General features: G+C 40.7%; 1 protein-coding gene across 1 annotated transcript; it reads right to left on the bottom strand.

Moving 5' to 3' along the window:
• Positions 1 to 1,756: 1,756 nt before the first annotated feature.
• Positions 1,757 to 7,449, bottom strand: LOC115378243 (GTPase IMAP family member 4-like). Its single transcript, XM_030078431.1, has 7 exons — positions 7,383 to 7,449; positions 6,514 to 6,591; positions 5,478 to 5,528; positions 4,707 to 4,757; positions 4,260 to 4,310; positions 4,055 to 4,105; positions 1,757 to 2,875 (listed from the first exon to the last, which is right to left on the bottom strand). The coding sequence occupies exons 1-7, from the start codon at positions 7,447 to 7,449 to the stop codon at positions 2,088 to 2,090; spliced, it is 1,137 nt and encodes a 378-aa protein (XP_029934291.1). The 3' UTR covers positions 1,757 to 2,087.
• Between the last annotated feature and the right edge of the window lie 848 nt (positions 7,450 to 8,297).

Here is an 8,297-nt window from a genome sequence, read left to right on the forward strand (position 1 = left end):
AAAATTATCTCTTTTTTTTGGTCAAGAAACCACATCACTTTGCTAAATCCGGTTCTTGGTTCCTTTACCAGAAAAAAAAAAAAAAAAGATTAAATGTGTAAAAAAGAAAAAGTCGTTTTTTTTTTCTCATAAATTTGTGACTTTCTAATCTCAGAATTTTCAAGTTTTTTCCTCATAAATTCATGAGGTTTTTCTTGTAAATTTACCACTTTAATCTTGAAAATTCTGAGTTTTTTTCCCTCAGAATATTAACCCCTGTGGGCTCCATAATTCTTTTCCCCTACAATAGCCCTAATAACTTTTTTTTTTGTAGTACTTATAGGTTTGATAGTCTTCATATATTCTTTCAATTCCCGTAAAACAATTATGTATATGAAATTTACCTTACAGAATCAGTGACTGAAAAAAATAAATATGTATAGCACATTATATGTTTCTTGGGGGGAGATGGATAACATCCTATCTGAGAGTCTGAAGGTCTGAAGACTTCCAGGTGTTGATCAACTGAAATTGTAGCGATGTTGCTACTTAAAGGAACAGTTAACCCCAAAAATGAAAATGCATGTATTATTTACCCATCTGCATGTCATAATGAAATGCCACTTAAGTTCAAATTCTTTTCCACTTTCCTCCAGCATGTGCAAATGTGCGGAGGTGACAACTATTTATCCACTCATTTCAAACTCCACTAAGGTCAGCAGATCCATCTCAGTTTGCTCCATCACTGTTAAAAGTTAACAGAACCACCATCTTTTCACACCCCGAGAACAGCAGGTGTCCATTAAATTTTCCCCAAGCAGTGCTTTTTAGACAAACGAGCGCACTGCGGATCCCAAAATCCAATATAATCTATTTTTTTCTGCAATGCTTTGTGCTGCAGGCTACACACACAATCCACAGCATTGTCGGGGAGGAAAATACGGCAGATAATAACATAAATATTGGACTTCATTCACCCAAAGTGATGTTCGTTTGGCTACAAAACACAGAAAAGAATGAAGTTTAATTTTTGAGGTGAACTATCCCTTTAATCCTCCTCTCATGTGCGACCTTTTGCAGGTCAGAGGTGAGGCTTGGCTATAGGACAGCTCTACTAGACCTAGTAGGGTTTCACTCTGTTTGATTTGACTTGATTTGATTTGATCCAAGTGTGCTGTACTGCCATGACTATGGAAAGTTTTGTGTGAGCGAGTGTTTTTATGGAGGATGAGCATCACACTGTGGGTCAATAATTATTAGAACAACCATATATACAATGTTGTTATTATCATAGTAATATTTCAGCATACATACAGAGAACAAGTATATATGTATGTATATTTGTACAGTAACTCAGAAGCATAAAATTCTAAAATAACAATAGTGCAAACATGTTCCCTGCCACTGAACAGGAGTGTGCTGAACAGCTGCCGTCCACTAAAAAGAGTCCCGTTACTTTGACTTTCAGAGTTTTGGTGTCCTATGATGTGTCAGAGGCTTTCCCACAAAGAATAACAAGAACGAGAATAAAACAAGAACAAACAAGAATAAAATCAAACGCTGAATACACTGTTGACCCTCTTAGTCGAGCTCCACACCTCAGTGTATTCTCCCTGATCATTTTAAAATTTTGATACCTCTTATGAATTATGAAAGATGGAAGAAGGCCAGACAGACAGTGGGAGCAGAGGGAGTGACCCGTCTGAAAAACATGACGCAAACACCTACACAGAAGAATCAGATGTACGGATGTTGAGGTATTGTTTTTTTTTTTTTTAAACATGTCAAAAAAGGAAAACAAAGCGTAAGCGAGTGAGACAGCTAACCAAAAGCATGTTCGGCATGTTTGCAGGCAGAATGCAGGCAGCGATAGTAAATTCATGTGGACAGTGGCAAACCCACAGAGTGACAAAAATACCTCGGGCAGAGAATCACCCTCGCACTTGCTCTCAAAATTGCACGTTTAACACTTGAGTGAATCCCGGCTCTTTCTCTCTCTTTCTACATTGCCCTCGCCATCTCTGTCTCACACACACACACACACACACACACACACACACACACACACGCACCAACAGCATCATCACCTTCTCTCCTCCCTCGCCCATTTACATGTGTCCCAGTTTTCTAGCCAGTGCAGAGGCCATGTCAGCCAGCAGCTCCTCCCTGATGCGGTCCTCCCTCCTCTGCAGTTCGTGGACAAAATGCCCCCTCAGCGCCCGCATGTCCACCACCCGCCCCACCAGGCGCCTGCACATCACCCTCTTCACCTCTGGGTGGCAGGCTGGGCTGTTAGCCACCAGCTCCGCCCTCTGGCCACAAAGGACCAAAGCTGTTTTGAGATGCCCGGCGTTCTCGTCCAGCAGCAGTTCCAGAGTCTGCCTTGGACCCAGGTGGTCTGCGTGGGTGAGCACCGGGATCAGGTGCCCTGCGACTCCGTCTCCGAACAGCTCCAGGGTGGTCTGGATCGCCTCGGCGGTGTCCTGGTCGATCCTCATGCTGGAGCCCGGAGCTCGGACCACCAGCAGGAGGGCGTGGGGTCCAGGACTGGTGAGCTGGAGGCTCCTCAGGGCCTCCCGGGCCCTCCTGCTGTCCCCCAGCGACGCTCCCAGCAGATCTGGGGTGTCGACCAGCGTCAGCTCCCTGCCGTCCACCACCGCCGTCCTTCTGGTGCTCTCCATCATTAGACCTGTGGGGGCTGCCGCTGCCTGGGGTGCACTGCAGCCCAGTAAGGTGTCTGCCAGGGAGGTCCGCCCCCCGCCGGACGGCCCCAGCAGGATCAGCCTCAGGCCCGGATCCCTAAAACTGACGTGGCTGGAGAAATCGGGACTTGGGGTCAGTTTTCTGTTGCTGGTCTGATCTATCTCTGTCTCCGCCATTCTGCCTCCACGCGGCCCTGCAGAGAAGAAAAAAACATGTTTTTTAGTGGATTAATAATGAAATACTTTGCAGGGCTGCAGCCAAAACCCCCACAGTCGAGTCTGAGTCAAGATCAGGACCAAAAGAGAGAGCAAATCAAGTCTTACTCTAGACTAAGACCAAATTAAAGTCAATTTATGGCCGCGAATCACTGTTATAGCCTCAAAGGGCTGTACAGTTAATAGAAAGTAAATAAAACAAACAGCTGAGTTGAGTGGGCAATTATATTATGACAGATATAACAGAGCAAACATCAAACAAGCAGACAAAAGCAACAAATTAACACACAAATAATATCAGACAATACAAGCACAAAACTGAGCTGGTGATGTAGCAGTTATGGCCTTGCAAAGTATTAAGAGCTTTAGTTATAGCACCCCCATTAGGCAAATCAGTGTGACTTTTTTTTTTGGTTTTTTTTGATGAGTGGATCGTCTCTCTTAGTTTCTTCAAAATCAGACCAGTGATGTCTGAGAAAAACGGCGCACGTCTTTCCAAATGCAAAAATACTAATTAATGAGTTTGTTAGAGAGAGAGGTGTGGTTCTTTCTGCAGGAGCTCAGCAATAAACCCTTCAGCAACAACCAACAGCAGCTCATGGACCATCACATACACAACTTTCTACAGGTGAAATGTAAATCTGTCTGCAGGATCTCTCCACACATAAGATAGATAGATAGATAGATAGATAGATAGATAGATAGATATACTTTATTGATCCCAACCAGGGAAATTCTGGTGTTCCCTTAACCTGTTTGTGGTGCTGAGGAGAAAATAGACCAAACATCAACAGAGTGACAGTAAAATCAGCTGCCTCAGACCAAAAAGGCAAAGTCAAAGTGGCTTGATGGTTGAGGGTTGATGCTGGGATGCAGGGCTTTCTTGAATAAATCAATGATTCCCTTTGATAGAAAATTTTCAAACTGAGACGCCGTAAAAACAGGAATCCAATGCTCCCATTGGCTTTCAGCAGAACTACGAGGCCACAGCTGTTACATACTCACTTTGTCTGTGTGTGAAGACCGACTCCAGGCGTCTCTTGGCGCCTATGATCGATCCTAACACGACAAGAGAAAGACGGCGTTTGGGCGAGAGCTGGACACGGAAGCAAGAAAGAGCAGGAAATGTAGAAGTAGACAAATTAATGCAAACTCACCTAGGATGGCTTTGATGACAGAAAGCAGCCAGCCGACCTTGGAGAATAACGCTGAGGGAGGAATAGTTTGGAGGTAAACAGCGTTAACAGTTAACACGGTGGTAGTTCACTTATAATTATGAACATATTTATGAAATTATTGATGAAATAATGAACCTCTCCTGAATTGTTCATCCCCCTGAGATTTTAGCAGCTGTTTGCTCACCTACAATAAACCGCCAAATTTGAGACAGCCATTTGCACAAGCTCTGTATAGCTGAAACACAAGATGGACAAAAATAAAGCATAAGTCTTAGATGACATATATTTTTGTTTTTTTTGTTGTGGATAAATCAAAGACAGTAATTGCATAGTGACTCCCAGTTGCAGTAAGACTACATATTCAGGACTAAAATTGCATTTACAAACATCACGATATAACAACAGCATTACAACTAACATATTAGTAAGATGCCTTTGATAAGTACATGTATCATTCATAATGGGATAAATCTCTCCAACACTGAAGCAGAGGTTTAAATAAAATGTGAGCCAACATGCCACATTGTCATAAAAAGTGATTTCATGCAGATCACATGCAAGCCAACCGTCTTTTTTCTCATTTGTTTTTTTCATCATCAGGACAAAATACTCATATTTCTAGATGTTGTACCTCGCAGGGTTCCCACCACACGGCTCACCCAGCTCCACAGGGCCGACAGGCCTGACACAGAAGAAAACAGCCGCGTGTTAAAACAAACATCCAGTCGATTTTAGTTCACATCATACCCAAACATAATATCCACTGTCAGGCGAGGCTGAAAATACACACATCAGATGGATAATGATTCATGCATCGATGCATCAATTATAAATTCTGCTGACCTAACTACATAAATCAACTACAGGATTTATTTTATGCTGATATGAAGTCATGAAATCATTCACCATTCTAAAAGAAAAAATAATGTCCAAACATAATGTAGTAAGTAAGTAGGCCTGTTTTTTTCACATTTCAGAGGAGAAAAGATAGTCTAACACTGTTTACTGAATTTAATTTTTTTTTGCTAAAAGTGCTTCATTATGTCACTGATGCAAATTGTCATCTATAAACTCAAATCAAACTGACTTGATCCGAAAAAGAAAAATCATTCTTGAAGCCAAAAGTTCACGTTTAATACACTCTGCCTTAGCTTCAAGCCAAGGTTACTGTAGTTTACTTAAACCAAAATTAGGTGTGGAAAAAAAAAAAGATCTGAAACTAGACTTCAGAAAAGAAAAGAAAACTAATTGGTATTGTGAACTTACTAACAGAAATAAAAATTAAAAATATAGAGAATATTTCTGGCAATTTGAACTGAAACATAACTGAACTGAAGACAAAAATTAAAATTAAAATTAAAATTAAAATGTATGAAAAAAGTACAAAACTGACCGAACCCACCAGTTAGAGTGCAGAAGATTCGGATCGGCCATCGGATCAGAGCTGGCAGTGCTGCAGGGGGAGATGAGGCACCGTCAGGCTGAACATAATCAAGATTAAATCCCTCAGATTATTAACTGTTAGACTCCCTGATCTGCAAGCTGCACCTCCACCAGCATCAGCACCATGTTCTGGACTGGACTGCACATTTATAAATATTTTATACTCATATCTCTCTGCACTGGTTTTCAAACGGCTGGAATTAAATTAATTTCTCTCAAAAAGTCTAATAAAGCAACTCTTATGTTATCTAGTTCAAGTTCAAGTTTATTTAAAGCCCCAAATCACTCTTTAAAGTCTAAAAAGGGAATATAAAATAAAATTTTACAGTCTTAAAATAGTCTTCAATACACCTATTTTGAACACTACTGGTGAAATTTGGGTTATAACAGGTAAGCAAACTCTGCATCTTCTTTAAAATCACTCCTGAAAACTTACTTTAACGAGAAGCCTTTCTTACAGCAATCTGTTACTTCTCATTCATCTTGTATTACTAATACTTTGCTGTTTTTTTTTTGTTTTTTTTTTGCACGACTTGTTTTAATTTTTACTGTATTTACTGTGGGCCAATACTTTGTTTTAACAGGTCCTGTGCTGCACGTTTTATTACGTTCACTTGTTATGAAAGGCAGTTGGTAACAAGTGATATACACATAAAGTTTATTATCATTTCAGTTTGGGTTGCAGGCATTTTGAGTTGTGGACGGGTGGAAGTAAATGTTTATAATAGCTGAATAATGGCGGTGGGATGTGAGGTGGAAAGTGTAGGGGGAGTCCAGGGCCCCTTCTTGTGCTTTAGGACCCATAATTCCTAGCTGCACCCCTGACGGAAGTCTGTGTTCAGCACAGATTTAGTGCAAGTTACCCTGTTCTGCCCTCCCTCGTCTCTTTTCTCACTATCTCCATGGAGGAAATGCCAATCGATCAGAGGAAACAATATGATCTTTCTTTCTTTTTTTTGTACAAGAGTGAACTCGGCAGCTGATGAATGACTGACTCTGTGAGAATCGGTAGAGCAGATACCCCGCCACCGTGAGAGCTCCCATCAGGACGCTGTTGCTGCTCAGCCACAGGCCTAAACACACACACAGGGGGAGGGAGGGGAGAGCGTGACATTAATCAGTATGGCAATGCTGTTTAAACCCTCTCATGGGGTTTACCTTTCACCCAAATGTGAAATGCAAAAAATAAATACTCCAAATCCCAGAAAAAAAAAAAAAAAAACACCAGCTTGTGGGTGTTTACAGTATTATGTTCAAAGTAAAAGCTGCATTTTTTTTGGCACCTTTGTGGAAGTAAATCCTAATATAATCTGTCAAACCAGCGGCACTGCCTGGAATAAAGGCTTCAGCTAAAGTTTTAAAATTTCACACAACTTTAAAAATCACAATTAGCAACAGCTGCATTCAATGCAAATAGAACAAAAAGAGAAAAGTTTTTTTTTTTTTTTTTTTTTTTTAAATTATTATTACATCAACTTGCATTGAAATCCGTCAAGTAGCCTAGCCTTGTTTAGCGTGACATTTATTCTGAAACCGGAGGTTTAAAGGTGTGCTGCTAGCTTGACGGTAGCTAACTGCAAACAGTAAAAATAACTAAAAATGCTTACAGTCATTTTAAAGAAAGATACGGTACAGGTATCACAGAAGAACTAAAAAATAATAATCTGTTAGAAAAAAATGTCACAACGTTGGATAAATCATGATTATAAACTATTTAAGCGCCACAGAGCACGTTCCCGGGAGTAGATACGATAGGAAATGTGCTATTAAATACAGTAAAGTCAGACGCTGGTCACTAAGCAGCTCGGAAGTTCCCAAAGGAGTAATATTAGAAATTTTAAAATATTTTTCCAGCTTGTCTCACCTGTCACAGCATCGTCAAGGTCGGCCGTGTCTTTACAGTGGCTGTCCGGGCTGCAGTTACACTCCATGTTTAGTCTGCAGCTGAACTACACACACAGCCTGAATTATTAACACGTTTTACCCCAGTTCAGGTCAACTTACTTTATTAATGCACTTAACTTAACTTTCTATTCAATTATCATGCCCTGTTTATATAGTTTGCATGCCTTGACATTTTTTTTTTTAAAAAATAATGTTGATTAAAATTAAAAAGTTCACCGGACACACACCAGTGCTTCAGCTTCCAACTTTCACAATAAAAGCCAAAACTAGTAAATGAAATCACATGGCTGCGGTGTTGTTGCAATGTTGTTTTTGACGACACAAACTACGAAACTGAAACTGAGGAGAATACTTATGGAGGAATCTGTCGTATATAAAAATACAACTATTATAGCAATTTATAACAATAAAAAGCAAAAGGCAACAGGGTACAAATTTTGTAGTGTATGCAATGTTGCAACAGTCATTTTCATGAGTAAAAGGAGTCAGTCAGCTGCATTAAGCAACCACATTTTGCAATTTAAAGTCAATTTTCCAAACTTCACTGACACAATCCCTACTCCAGACAACTTGGAAACACACTTACAACATTTACAAAGTCCATTTTAAGCCATAACACCAGTTGAATAGCTCATAAAGCTGCTGTACCTGATGTTTAGTCCAGCAGAGTTTCCACTGAGATGCCACACAGCCACAGAACAGGCTGCTGAAACCCTGACGCAGCTCCCACGAGGTGCAGGCGTCACCTCCCTAACCTGCACTCACCTGCACAGGCCTGCCCTCCCTGTGAACGCGGCTCTGGTTTTATTGTGCTGTGTGCTGATACAGTGAAGTGCACAGCCCAGGTATGCACACAATGCTCTGGTTTTAAACT

This window comes from Myripristis murdjan, chromosome 19 (assembly GCF_902150065.1).
Source record: "Myripristis murdjan chromosome 19, fMyrMur1.1, whole genome shotgun sequence".
Classification (NCBI taxonomy): Eukaryota; Metazoa; Chordata; class Actinopteri; order Holocentriformes; family Holocentridae; genus Myripristis; species Myripristis murdjan.

Coding starts and splice junctions, on each gene's coding strand:
- LOC115378243 (XM_030078431.1), bottom strand. CDS start 7,449: ATGGAGTGTAACTGCAGCCCGGACAGCCACTGTAAAGACACGGCCGAC. Junction 4,758..5,477: donor AATCTTCTGCACTCTAACTG/GTGGGTTCGGTC, acceptor CTTCTGTGTCAG/GCCTGTCGGCCCTGTGGAGC. Junction 4,106..4,259: donor AATTTGGCGGTTTATTGTAG/GTGAGCAAACAG, acceptor TTCCTCCCTCAG/CGTTATTCTCCAAGGTCGGC.